Source organism: Falco peregrinus, chromosome Z (assembly GCF_023634155.1).
Source record: "Falco peregrinus isolate bFalPer1 chromosome Z, bFalPer1.pri, whole genome shotgun sequence".
Lineage (NCBI taxonomy): Eukaryota > Metazoa > Chordata > Aves > Falconiformes > Falconidae > Falco > Falco peregrinus.
In genome coordinates this window covers 76723022-76736675 of record NC_073739.1, presented here as the reverse complement: position 1 = coordinate 76736675, position 13654 = coordinate 76723022, and the positions used below count along the sequence as shown (strand labels likewise).

The 13654-nt window shown below is 41.4% G+C and overlaps 1 protein-coding gene across 9 annotated transcripts in view; it reads left to right on the top strand.

The window, feature by feature from the left end:
• CELF4 (CUGBP Elav-like family member 4) overlaps positions 1-13654 on the top strand; it is a 720910-nt gene that overhangs the window by 406612 nt on the left and 300644 nt on the right. For all 9 annotated transcript variants that reach the window (XM_027784805.2, XM_027784801.2, XM_027784803.2 and 6 more), the window contains exon 3: positions 4253-4301. In XM_027784805.2, coding sequence (XP_027640606.2) covers positions 4253-4301 — 49 coding nt within the window. The remainder of the gene's footprint in view (positions 1-4252; positions 4302-13654) is intronic.

Below are 13654 nucleotides of genomic sequence, written 5' to 3'. Positions count from 1 at the left end.
GGTACAATTATCTTTTCCAAGGATAGTAAAGATGGGTTTTGGCAGAGATAAATGTGCAAAGAATCAAAGAAAAATAAGAACCATGATGCATCTGAAGTTCTAACTCCTCCATCAACCCAAACGGGGTTCCTGAAACGGGGCCGATTCACAGTTGTAATGGTATCCAGTGCCCATTGTTCTCAATACAGATGGAATCTGAGGCACAGGCTTCGCCTGACGCCTCACTGGGAGCACAGTTGTTGGTAAAGCTCTGATTTGCCATCCCCTTGCCAGCCCTTTGAGAACTGGGTCTGTCATATGTAACCAGAAACTCAAATTTTTGGCTCTTGCCTAAACCCCTTTGTGTCTCAGTGGTCCTCAGCACACCTCTGTTATGGATTGTTCTTGAATGAGGCACTTTCAAGTAAATTTGTGGCCAAAATGGATAAACATTGTCCTGATTTTATAATGGTTTTATCACTATTAGGCATTCTGGTACCATAATGTCATGAATCTTCACAGTTTCTATAAAGAAAAAAATTTAGTCAGGTCTTAAAGTATAGGAGGTAGGCTAAAGGGACATAAAGTATTTCTGGGTTAACTAATGGTAAAACAGTAAACTTCTTTTACTGTAGCAACCCAACAGGGATAACACAGAATAAGGAACCAAGACCATATTTCAAAGGAGAGCACAGAGCACACCATGGGCAGAGGAAAGAAGGACCATTGTGATGGACAAAAGTGTAGAGCATCCTAGAGGAAAGCCTAACAGAGTTCATCCAGTCCAGCTGTCAGTTCAAATGCTCATCAGCCTACCTAGGTCTTTCCCCATGTACACAAATCTCTTTTGAATAATTCTAGTGATAGGGATCAATAAAACCTCACAGCCATTTCTGTAGTTCCTATGTTCCCATGTGGATACCTGTGGTATTGATTAGATCTGCTGACTGGTAAATCTTTCTCCTATCACACTCTCAGGGTCCACCAAGACAGAACAAATACTAAAACTGTCCATATCAGTATTCCCCAAATACTACTCAGAAGACTACCATCTGAAGTATAAATTTTGGTTTCTTTGCATTAAACCCATGACAATACCCGGTTGAAAAATAAGCAGAGAGATTTAACCTCTCAGTTCCCTTTTCCACAAGAAGGCACTTCCCCAGACTGGGGAAGGTATGTCTTTCTGCCCTTTTATTTCCCCACATAACCCTTTTCTGCTTGCTGTGCTAGCTTTTGCTCCCATGGTGTCTGTATTAAAAAAAAAAAAAAAAAAGGTTTCATAGACAGAGAAAGGAAACTTAATTATTTTCCTCTCAGTGTTTCTCCCTATAATTGGTGTCTTTCATGTCAAGATGATCTCAATTTGTATTATGGGCTCTGTGCAGGCAGCACTTTCTCTTTGGTCTATAAAGAAGTTGTCAAGTGTATAAATCATAGTATACATTAAATTACACTAGCCTTTTACTTATTAATTTCCCCAGTTTTTTTCTTCCTCTGTTGGATGATCGTTCCCTCCCTCTTTTTTCCCTTTCTTGGGGATTGTCTTTTTTTCCTCATGCCTCAATCTAAAAAAATCTAAAAAAACCTAAAAAGAAACAAACAAAAAAAAAAACCCAAAAAAACCCCAACCACAAAACAAAACCCACAAACCAACTGCAAACAAGCAATAGTCTCCTCTCATTTTAGCTAATAGGGATATGGTGATCTCTTCTGCCTTTTGATAACCAGCCACACCCAACTCAACAAGTAGGAAAAGCTCTGTCTTGTTTTCCTAAAGGCTGGATCCAAAGTTCACTCAAGTTCAGTGGGGATTTTCATGGCTTTTAGCAGGGTTCTTATCAGTACCTACATTGGAGGATTTATGGAGTGTTCTTTGTTGCAAGGCTGTGTCCATTTTGGGCTCCAGACATTGCCTCCCAGGGCTCTGCGCAGCACACCTCCCATAAATTCCTGGCTGCTGTGACTGTTTCTCTTACTGACTGCTTGGGATGCAGGTTCTGTCTGTCTTGGATTGAGCACCAGGGACCCCTGACCACTCTCCTCTGATGACTGGAGTTAGATCAGCCATTGCCTCCACATTAGGAAACCATAATTTATAGCATGAGTGCAGCTGTCAAAAGTTAACAGGTTTCACATCTGACTTGCGTACATGGATGGTGTCAGCACCAACCTGATGTAAACACAAATCAGTCGCAGGGGCTGAACAGCTGGGGAAAGTTAAAGAACAGTAACTGTGTAGTCTGGGCTCATTATCCTGCAAGTGAGAACCAAGACGGGGTTCATATCACCCAGCTCTGACTGCATAGATTACTTCTATGATTAGTGGAGAGGAACAGGCACGGCAGAAGATCAGTCATCCTTTTAATTTCAGACACCAAGCTTAAGAGTGGCTTAAAATTACACTTTTTAAACATCTGGAGTAACATGGCATAAGTTAGCCTCCTCACCTGTGTGTTGTCAGATCTGTAATTGTCTGTAACAGCCACCTGCTCACATGTGGTTACAGGAGACCTATGGCAGGATGTCCATCCTGCTGCTGCTAACACATCACCTCCAGCCTTGCCAGTATCTTGTGATATGTGTATGACCAACAGGTCTTTACAGTTGCAGAAGCAAGGACTGATACAAGGTTTATCTAGTATCAGATTCTTTGTTGGTTTTAGCACTTTAACTGTCTGGAGTTTGTTGGATGATACAGGTATTCAGGAGAGAAGAAATTGCTCAGTAGCATCTGTAGCCATTGATCCTTTTCTTCCCGAGTGTGAGTCTAACTGTAGTGAGTTTATGGCTAAGTACATTTTCCTCTAGAGACAACAGTGCAGCAGGATCTGCTAGGCTCTCCATCATCTTAACCTACTTGTCAGCCAGCTTGATAACTTTTTATTACTAAATATGTGTGCAGAGCAATTAGAATAAATCTAAATTATTATGAACTACTTCCAAAAAAAAAAAAAGGGAAATTAGGAAAAAAAGAAAAGAGAAAACTAACAGCCTTGCTGCCCGACTCTGATTATCCACAAATAAGGGAGGGATAGTATCACCTGAAGACACCTGTGACACTCATCAGCCAAATTGTGGTCTGACTTTATTGGGAAGCAATGGAAGCAATGTGTTGGAAGATTCCCATTGCCTTCTGACTTCCTGCTCCTTGTGATGACTGTTTGCACTTGCTTTTTTTTTTTTTTTTTTTTTTTTTTGGGTTGCCAAATCTAAGGGATACTTTCATTCCACTCAGGGGTGCAGGGGTGGTCACACACAGAAAGTTACATTGAATAGTCCATCTGCATAGTATATGAATTGCTTTAAGTGACATGGAGGAAGAGGCAGGGAAGGGCTTTCAGATGAAAATCTCAACTGGTTCTGATCCGATCTGCTTCTGCAGCTATTAACAGGGAGGACATTCCTCACCCCTGTTCATCGGACACTTACAAAATGTTAGGCACTACCACTGAAGATGATTGTGGGCATCTTTTGCCCTCTCTCCTGGGAGCGAGCAGCTCTGGGGGTAATGATGCTACCCAGTGCTTTCGTTGAGGGAGAGAGGGATAAATTGGAGAGCAGAAATCCTATTCACAGCACAATGGCAAAGCTTTTATAGTTTCTCACGTTCTGATGTGAGAAAGGAAAAAGATGTTTGAAAAAGAAACAGAGCAAGATGTTTTGACTCATATCCTACTCTCTTCCCTCCCCCCCCCAAAAAAAAAAAAAAAAAAAAGACTCGATGGCCAACACTCCTGCAGCATGTGGACAAATCAGATCCAAATCCCATTCCCCAAGGATGAGATGGAGCATGTTATGTTATGGGTGACTATCTTACTGAGCTAACAGTGAACAGTGAAGGTGGAATTCACTTTTCCATTTTCTTTTCATTGTGCCAATCTCAAGAAATCTTTGCAATTAAAGTTTCACTGATCCCAATGTTCTAACAAAGCATTCCTGCTCTGACAGAGTAGTGTTTCCAGAGAAAACTATTAGAAAGTTAAAAAGCTGTGTTTAATATTTCATTGCCTGCGTGAAATGAGTCAGACCGCTCTCCCAATGTGATTCAGCAGAGCCTCTGTCAGGTGAATGGGGTGACACTGATTTACCTCAGACTAAGAAGCAGCCTGTATTCAGTGGTGACTTATTTGCTTACTAATCGGTTTTTTTCCACCCTCATGGAGTAAATTCTGGTGCTAACTATGTTGCATGGTTAAAAAACAAAGCAAGACTCTGCATGAATGTTTAATTCCACCATTAATTATGTGTCTCTCTTCGCTCTTTCTAACAGATGAACAGACCAATCCAGGTGAAACCAGCGGACAGCGAGAGCCGAGGAGGTAGTTGACTGCATTGCTTTCAACCACACTGCTAAGTATAATTGTTGTCTCTGGCTTCTCTCAGGCAATGTGCTGATCAATTAGTAACGTAATCACTGCCAAAGAAATTCCCTCTGCAGCAAAGATTCTCTTTATTAAATCTCCTTTACTTCGTCTCGCTTTCCTCATATTCAATTATTATTTGATTTTAAAAGGCAGGCAGGTGCCAGAAATTGCCTGGGAAACAAATAACTGCCTTGTTAAGAAGTGAAGCATCAGGCACTGACTTAACAAAGTTTAACAGCAGTGATGGCAATGTAGGTTTTCCAGACCTGTGTTGGGCTGAGCTGCAGAGGTGTTTAATTTGACTAGGATGAGGCAGATATATTATGGTTTATCTGACCATGTTGTTTTCGCTTGGCCTGAAGGAACTCTGCTTTTGGAAAAAGGAAATTCTAAGGTAGCAGTTTTCTGCACCTGTATCAGCTTATCTGGATAAACCTGTTGTGGAAACAGAAGACTTCTCTCAGTCACAGGGAGTTATTCGGGATTAGTACAGGTGTAGCCAAAATCAGGAGCTGGTCTTTTGCTTTTCCATACTGCACAGTAGATTTGGAAGGCTTTGCCGAGTGACTGTTTGGTAGATCAACAGTGTTAAGGTGTTTCCTGTAGAAGGTTTTTTACCACAACTGATATGGTTTGTCAAAGCAAACACAAAGCCCATGGGGAAAGTGTGAGATAGTCTGTTATGCTGGATAAATTATCATTGCGCTTTTTTTCTTTTTTTCTTTTCTTGTGTCTGTACATTTATATATACATGCATATATAATGACACGGTGCTTCCTTCCGCTCTCCACCTATCTCTTCAGGAAAAAATAGAGCGGCTTTTGCTGATACATGCAGCAGAAACACTAGTGCTTATGTATCATATGAGTGTGGGAGTAAATTTTGTCATTTAGTAATGATGTGGCTCTTAGATGTGTGAAAATTCTTTAATTCCCACCACATACGTAAACTCTTCTTCCTTTATGCAACAACTATCTTCAGGCTGGCATTAGTGGAAACCATCAACAACTGCTTAAAAGTAGTAAAATGTGTCGCAGACAAAAGGTGCTGAAATTGTGTTCTTTTCTCAGTTGAAAGCTTTGAATTCCAGAGGCTTTGAGTGCATCAGTGTGAGGCTGAAACTCTCCAATGACTCAAGTCATTGGAGGACTTTGTACGTAGCTTGTAGTTAAAGGGCTGGTGTTACAGAGTGGTGAAACCAGCAGGTCAGCAGAGGCTCTGTGAGGAAGGGCTGTGGTGCCACGTAATTGCAGAGCAGGAGAAGAGCTGAGTGCTGGAAAAATGCCAGAAATCTCAGGGATAAATATTGCACTTTCAGAGTCCCTGTGAAGTAAATTTGAGGGAATTTGGCCAGCACTGGGCAGAATATCTGATGGGCTCCAGGATGGCAAGTTTCTGCTATCAAGGGCCACGATACGTTTCTAACCTGCCACAAAGGCATGTCACATTGTACAGCATCATCTGGTGGTTTTTAACAGAACCAGGTCAGTTTACCCTCTTTCCCTCCTTGCCTCGCAATCTGGCTCTGTGTCTGAGCAGGAGTGGGTAAGCCATGGGCAGTTGTCAGTGCCGATTTCCTAGGGGAAAAGGCAAAGGCTCAGCTGCCTGGACAAATGAGGGGACATTATGCACATTCCAGTGGAACCCGTGCCGACAGCGAGAGTGAAGGGAGAGCCTTTTGTCTATTTAATTAGATGTACAAAAAAATAATAATTAGGCTGGCCAATTTGCTTAGTGCGCCTACAGGGTATGTAGCTCCCAATCACTGGGTTCGGGTTGGGTTTTTTTTGTTGGGTTTTTTTTTGTTGTTGTTTTTTAATGTGAATCACTAATAGAGAATGCATGCCTGGCTTTCTGGGAAGCCTTTTCAAACTCTTTTGCTAAGAGCAGCTGCTTTCAGGCGGTGCAGTTTGAACTGCAAAAGGCTCTGGTGGCAGTTTGATTTCACATTATCCACCACACCAGTGGTTCCTTCCCCATTGTATTTTAGCTAATTATAACCCCGACGCACACAAACTTCATCTTTTATCATCCACTCTGCTCCCATATTGCTCCTATCAGTGGTGATCATAATGCAGGAGCCAAGTGGGTGCACTCATCATTGGCATGAAAGGCACGTTGTCCTAATTCCCCACAAGCTGCTTCTGGGCTGGTGATGTTTCAGGACAGCATGACTCAAGGGCAAATATGGGAGAGAAGAACAATTGTCACCCAAGGGAGGCATTGTTTGAAAACTTAGGTTCTTTGCAAGTCCACTGGTTAAAGTAGGTACAGCAAACAGAATGCTAAAAAGGGGGCCATGTATCTTAGGAGCACATCAAAAGGCTTCATTAGGGCTGCAAGATAAAGGTCAACTTCAACAGCAAAGGAACCTAAGTTGTAGCTTATTATACTGTGTCTGTGTATCAGTATGGGACGTGAGAGAACAGAGGGGCTTGGAAGATGAAGCAGCTCTTCTGCACACACAGTACAGATCTTCAGTCTGCTCAAAGCCCACACTCTGAATACACCTCTCTTCTGGCTTATGGGGAATTTTGGTGCCAGGTCAATGTATGAAAGAAAAAATGCAGTGTTCTTTGAAACTGTAGTTTGCAAGAAGGCTTTTACTGGAAATAGTGAGCAGTATCCTTGAGGAAGTGAGATTCTGTTTTATATAGGGGCAAATACCTGCCCTTTGCTAAAACATGAATCTTTGACTTTTCCAGCAAGTTATCCCTCAACCCAAAGCTGGTGGGAGTTCAGAATTTACTCTACCCTGCAACCAGATCCTGCTCAGCATTTTTTTCTCTTGTTCTGGAGTCTGGATTTTGTTGGTATTTAATCCTTCCTGTCTTGATTCCCAATTGAACCAAAAGCAGATGTGTTAGCATCTAGTCCATGTGAGTGAGAATTTGGACAATTAGACTATCTAGGTTTGGGGACGAATTCAAAATGTTGCTTGGCACAAATTACACCCAACCCAACAAAATGGAAATGCTGAGTGCCCCTTATTAGTTTTTCTGGGGTTTATTATTTTGTTCATTAATCCCCATATTGAACAAAGAGCAAGACAAATCCTGCAATCCTTTTCAATAAAAACTGGCATTATTTACATTTCCCATATTTCACAGGAACTAGAAATGAATGTATCCTCAGTACATTCTCTAGGGAAACAGTCTAAATCAATGGGAAAATTTTGCATTTTGCATTCTTGCCTGCTTGTGCACGTATATATAAAAAGTTGTACAGGGATATTCCTTCTGCAAAATGCTTCATGAAGCTTCAAATACCTGGCTGGTAAAGAGTTCTTTGACATTTCATAGAGACTTCAGCAGTAATAGAATTGATAGAATGTGATAAAAAGGCAACAATTCTGTATTTCATTCTGAAAAATTGGAGTGTAACTCTAGCTCTATTAAGGGTGTTTTAAAAACTCTCATTGGCTTTTGTGTTGTCCAAAATTTAGGTTGACTATAAAGAAACTACTACACCATAGATTAGGTAGTCCAGTATGGTTTTAGGGATGTAAGCTATAACTCCACATTAAATTCTGAACATGACAAATCTCAATTAAACTGATAGAATTTTATATTATTTTCATGTTGTTGTTGATGGGGGTTTTTGGTTTCTTGTTTCATATTCAGCTCTAGAAATAGTCTTTAGATATCAGTGACTTAAAGTTTTGGAAACTTACGGAAAGATTTCAAGTCTGTTTTGTGGTTTGGGGCAAAAGTTTGGAGCTGTTTCTTATTTTATCCACAATATCTCTAGCTCCTACTAGACAACTCACACTGCAGCTGGCAGGGTTAACCTATGATAAACACAGCCCCAAGGTCCCACTAGGTTGTACAGGGAGTAACATTTTTTAAAAGGAAAAGATTCTCCTGCTGCTCTAGTTGTACTCCGTTAGTGATGCTTAGATGCTCCATTGCTCCCACATTCCTCTCAAAGGACAGAGGAAGGTCCGTAAAGAAAGGCATGCAAAGATGCCCAGAGTGTGCTACCCAGGCCCAGTGTTAACGTCTCTACCAAGAAACACTTTGTGGTGTTTTTGGGGTCATCCTGCATTTTATGGAAGAGATAGAGAAGGTTCCTGGGCAAAAGAAAATAAAAAGGCGAAGTCCAAAGTGGTTCAGTTGAAAGGGTGCAGTGTCATACAAAAAGGGTGTTGAGAGATTTACAGGGGTGTGCAGTTCATCACATTGTAGCATTTTCTGCATGCAAGACTTCACAAATCTACTAAAGCTTTTGTCTGTGTTTGTGCTTGCAAGCCAGTTTTTTGGGGGGTATGTTTTGGGAAAGCATGTGCAGTGTGTGTTTTTTTTGTCTGCTGTTTGGGGGAGGTGATAGCAGCAGCTGGAAGGTTTGCACTTCATATTGCAACTGACTTGCATCATTTCTCTACTTGTTACTCGATGTGCAGGCTCTGAATTTATCTGCCTGGTTATGGTTTACTCCAGCTTCAGAGAAAAATGTCCAAGCATTCATTTACAGTAAACAGAAAAGCAGTGGTGCCTTGTTCACGCACTATGATCTGTTTCTTTTTTTCCCTTCCATCAACTTAGCAATGATGATGGGGCCAGAATGGCCTCTCCACAATTTCTAAGCCCTATTTTCCTTTGGGACAAAAGTCTGAATCTATTTCTTATTTCATTCAGGCCATTTCCAACTCTCTGTTGGCAGGGTTTATCTGTGACAAACAGCCCAAAGTCCCAGTAACTATTTGGCATTTAGCTGTTTTCCATTTAACTGATCAGAATTCTGTGGCTTTTGCAGATGGCCAAAACCTCTCAGAAAGCTTGCCATCCAGGTACCAGCCAGATCCAGGCCTGTTTAGGTGCTGCAATCAAGCAAGACTGGTTGTTTTCACCCTAGTTTGCCTTTACACTGGTACAACTATGAAACACGGAGCAATTTCCTTCTTCCTTGGAAGTGCTTTGCAAAGATTACATTTGCTTGCTCAGACCTTCAGACTGGAAAGGTCTGAAGTAGAGAGTTAAGGATGAAGAGATGGTAATTTTGGCAGAGGTCAGCATCTTCTTTCCTGCACTGCTGGAGATTAGGCTATGGCTGTGTGCAAGAAGTCCTGAAGTCTGGGACGATGCATGCACCAGAGCTGTCCCTTTGTAATTCTCATCTCTCCCTTGTCTCTGAACCACATCTGTTGCCTGGCACGTCAATCTCCTTGGAAGCTTCTTTACCAGCAGTTCCCTATCTGGTACCTTTGGTGGGCTTCTTTAAAAGACTTCCTATCCCAGAAGCTGGAAAGCAGGCTGAAGGAATGTCCTGTTTCCAGATGGTAATCCACACAACCTACCTTTATGTGGCCTGCCACAGCTTTTTCAACTGTTCATCTCTTTTTCTTTTATGGTTCCCACACCCATCCAGCAGGAGCAGGCAGGTGGCCCTGGCAAACACCTCAGGAAGACAGATAATGTTCTCCCTTCTCACAGCAGGGTAAAAGATCCAAGCTTACTTCTCCATGAATGCATACCCATTAACTCCTTCAACATTGCTATGAGCCCAGTATGATTCACCCCAATCTTTTGTAGCTTGGGTCACCTTTGTTGTGAGCATTGCACTTGCAAGGCTAAGACTACTAGTTGGACAGTAACAACTTCTGTCTTCATGTTTTATGAGGTGACCTCTGGACAAATCATTTACCACACCCAGGGCCTCAAACTCTCCTTTCTTTTCCTTAATGCCCATAACAGTTTAAACAACATTTCTCCTCCTTTTTATATGCCCTTACAGTTTGAAAGATTTCTATCTCCATGCCAAAACCTCCTTCTAAGTGTTATACATCTTCTCCTGAAATTTTTCCTCAGACATGATTAATCAATGGGTTCTGACTTTTCTGGCACAAGGAATTAAAAAAAAAATAATAATGCCTCCACACCCAAACCTGAATCTCTTTTCTCTGTTAATTATATATCCGATATTAAACAACACCCTGGTGCAGAGTTGCAGTATCTTTGTGTGAAGGGTAAAGAGAAGGAATAATTGTTTAAAAATAGTCTAATATTCTGTTAAAAAATCCAGTGGGAGAGGAGATGAGCTCATGAGTCAAAGGAAAAAAAGTAATATGATGAATCTAACCAGAAGATCTTGATACAAACTGGGAGACAGGTTTCTTGCCTCAGAGGCTGGGGAAGTGTCAGAACCAGCAGAAAACCTTGGTGTCATTGATAGGGCGGGCTCCTGAGGAATGGCCGTTGGAGATGCTATAGTACTGGGAGGGAGAGATGTCAGTGCCTCGAAACACATTCACCTCTCTATCTAGTCAAGGGAAGGGAGCTGGGCCTAAGATCACAAAGGCTACCTCAGATACTGCACAGTCTTGAGCATCACCCTGGCCCCTTTTCTCCTGTATGTCCTGGGTTTGTCCCCATGTGAACAGGGACACATGGAGTCCAGGGCAGAATCAAGAACGTCACCCAGATTTGGACATCATTGCTTTCTCTCAGTTCAGGTGAAGCCACAGTCTTCAAAAAGCAGAGCCAAGCTTTAGACCCCATTGTGTGTGATAGAACCTTCTACAGCAGTGCTCAAAACCACTAGGCTCAAAGGAAACCTGTCCCTTGGATTTAATCCCAGGTCTGAATATCTGTGAAAATCTATAGTGTTTCTCCTTTGGCGGTAAGATAAAACTCATCTAGAAAGAACATTTTAGTACACATGAAAATCTTCTCTTTCTAGCTGTTGCTTGTTGTGGGGCTGATTACAGTCAATGGAAAATGAAAATCTGATTTATTGAGGAAATTCACAATTGCGTGACCCTACTGACAGCTAACACTGTTGTCCTCACAAGACTGTATTTTCAAGCCGCAGAAAGTAGCAGCATGCAAATAGATCAGTTAATTCAAAGTGGCCCTGGATGACCCCATTTGTGCCCTCCACTGTCTGGTAAAACTTTATTCTAGGGGAGAAAAAAGGCTGCAGCAGACCCTCATGTGTAGTGTTCTATATTCAATGATTGTTGAAGCCTGATGTGCTCCATTCCATACTCACCAGCTGAAAGAATACAAGGGACATCAAACTTTTCTTCATGTCTGCCCTTTCAATCATGATTGAAATCGATGGAAGTATGCCTGTCAACAGGAACTGGAAAAGATCCACAGGACACTGTGTTCTAGCACATGTCCTAAGGACAACCTTTTAAAATCAAGTATTAAGGGAAAAAAGGGGAAAAAATACACAACATATTGCACATTTTTCATAAAACATCAGTAACCTAATAGTCTTACTGACAAGAAAGAGAGTCTCGAGCAGAGCCTGGGGAGAGGCTGGGAAGCTCATTGCCTTGAGGTTTTGATGCCAGTTCTGTTCTCTGCTACCACACGACTTTTGATCAATTATGTAACTTCGATTCCCTTTTCCTTCTCACCCTTCCTGCACTGCCTGCTTAGGTTATGATACGTTTTGTTTGCTCATTACTTGCGGCAAGTGCCTTTGGCATTTTTCCATGTCAGGCTGTCAGTGTCATAGGTTAGGACACCAGTGAAAGCCTGTAGCTGTGCCCAAGATGATGTGTATAGGACCAAAAATCAAACAGTGGATGATCGAGGGCCCTCATGCTACAGTGTTATTTGGAGGTTTTTCAAGAATATGAGAGGTGGTGGGAGGAAGAGAGTGGAGAAAATAAAAAATGTAATCCTATAAAAAATTCCGCCTTTGTAAACAACTCAGGCTCCTAGGTGAACTCAGGGACACATTACAATCCTAGTATCTTTTTTTAATGTAAAGGTTGCTTGTCAATGGGTTTTTATACAGCATTAATAATGCATATATAGATATGCTCCACAATTAATTGCAAAGCATTTATGGCACTGAGCAGTTAGAATGCATTATGATAATCACTCCTCATGCATTGACTTTATTGTAAAGGTTTTGCTGATCATTATAATTGGCTTGTTATTACACAGGGATATAATAACACCTCTCTGTATAGTAGTTTATAGCACATCAATAGTAAATGCATTCCCTTTATTGGAAGCAATGTGCATTTTATTAGAATATAGCTGAATAAGTGCAATCCATGTAGACAAATGAAGTTTCTAATGAACTGTCTCACAAAAAAGTCGAGCCATTTATTATGTATTTTTCTATTGACATACTTGTAGTTATGGTTACAGGGGCATTTCTTTAAAAAATGGACATGTTTCACTGTTCTTTTGGAGAAACATTTGGGGGAAAGGGAACATATAGGCAATTTTTCTGCCAGATGTTGAATAAAGTGAGAGTGACTGATGCTCATACCCTACAGATTTCATGTTCTGTTGATTTTCCAAGCTTCTTCCTTGTGCATTTCGTCTGACATTCACAAAGGATTGAAATGTTCTCAGACCAAGTCCAAGCCCAGCTCCCAGAGAGGTCATGCACCAATATCCCTCTATACAGTCAGCAGTGAGCGAGGTATGAGGCGTTTGGTGTTGTCTTTACTTCTGCATTGTGGGCACTTCTGTATTTTTCCAGTGATACTTCAATAAAAATGCACAGGCAATCCCTGGACAAGGCCTGTAATTTGAAACATCCAGTTTCTCACCCCATGTCAAAATGTCATTGCTGCTGGTTGCTGCACCAGGAAGGCAGAGGTCTTAGAAGAGGTCTGATGCAAAATGTGATGTAAGGAAGAATGAAGAAGAAGAATTAGTACAAAGGAAACTGAGCCATCTGGCAGAAAACTCGTTGTGTTGTAGGTCACTTGGAATCGGGATAAAAGGAGACATATTTTATAGTTAAAAACACAAAATGTTATAAGGCATCCAGAGTTATTCCCGTGCCTGACATCATTACTCTAGGTCTGAACTTCAGTTCCTCCTGGCAACTTACAGTTGCATGCATCTGATGTACACATGTAATTAATGTGTGTTTGTTTATTCATCTAACCCCAACTGTAATCAGCGTCAATCAAATATCTTTTATAACCACTTTTATAACCCTGGCTCCAGATAAATAAGTTTGTTGTTTCCAGATCTAGTACAGTTTATACAGTTATACTGCTGCCTAAATTATTGCCAGGGTACAGCTGAGTCCAGCATTCAGCACGTATTGCTGTGTGCCCGTTTCTCCGTGACTGTCACTTGTTTACTGCATGCTTGCAAAGATCTTTGACTAGAGTAATCCAGGGTCTTTCTGGAAAGTGAGTTTTAGCATGATATAGGAGCTAGAAAATGTCTGGACTGCAGTCAGTACCCTCAGGTCTTGGCACACAGGGGTTATAACTAAGCAATTTAAAATAAGACTGGATCAGCCCTGCCGATTCAATGCAGACTGAACTCTGTCTTCTCTGAGCAGGCATTTCAGTGAGGAGGGTTTTGCCCCTTGCC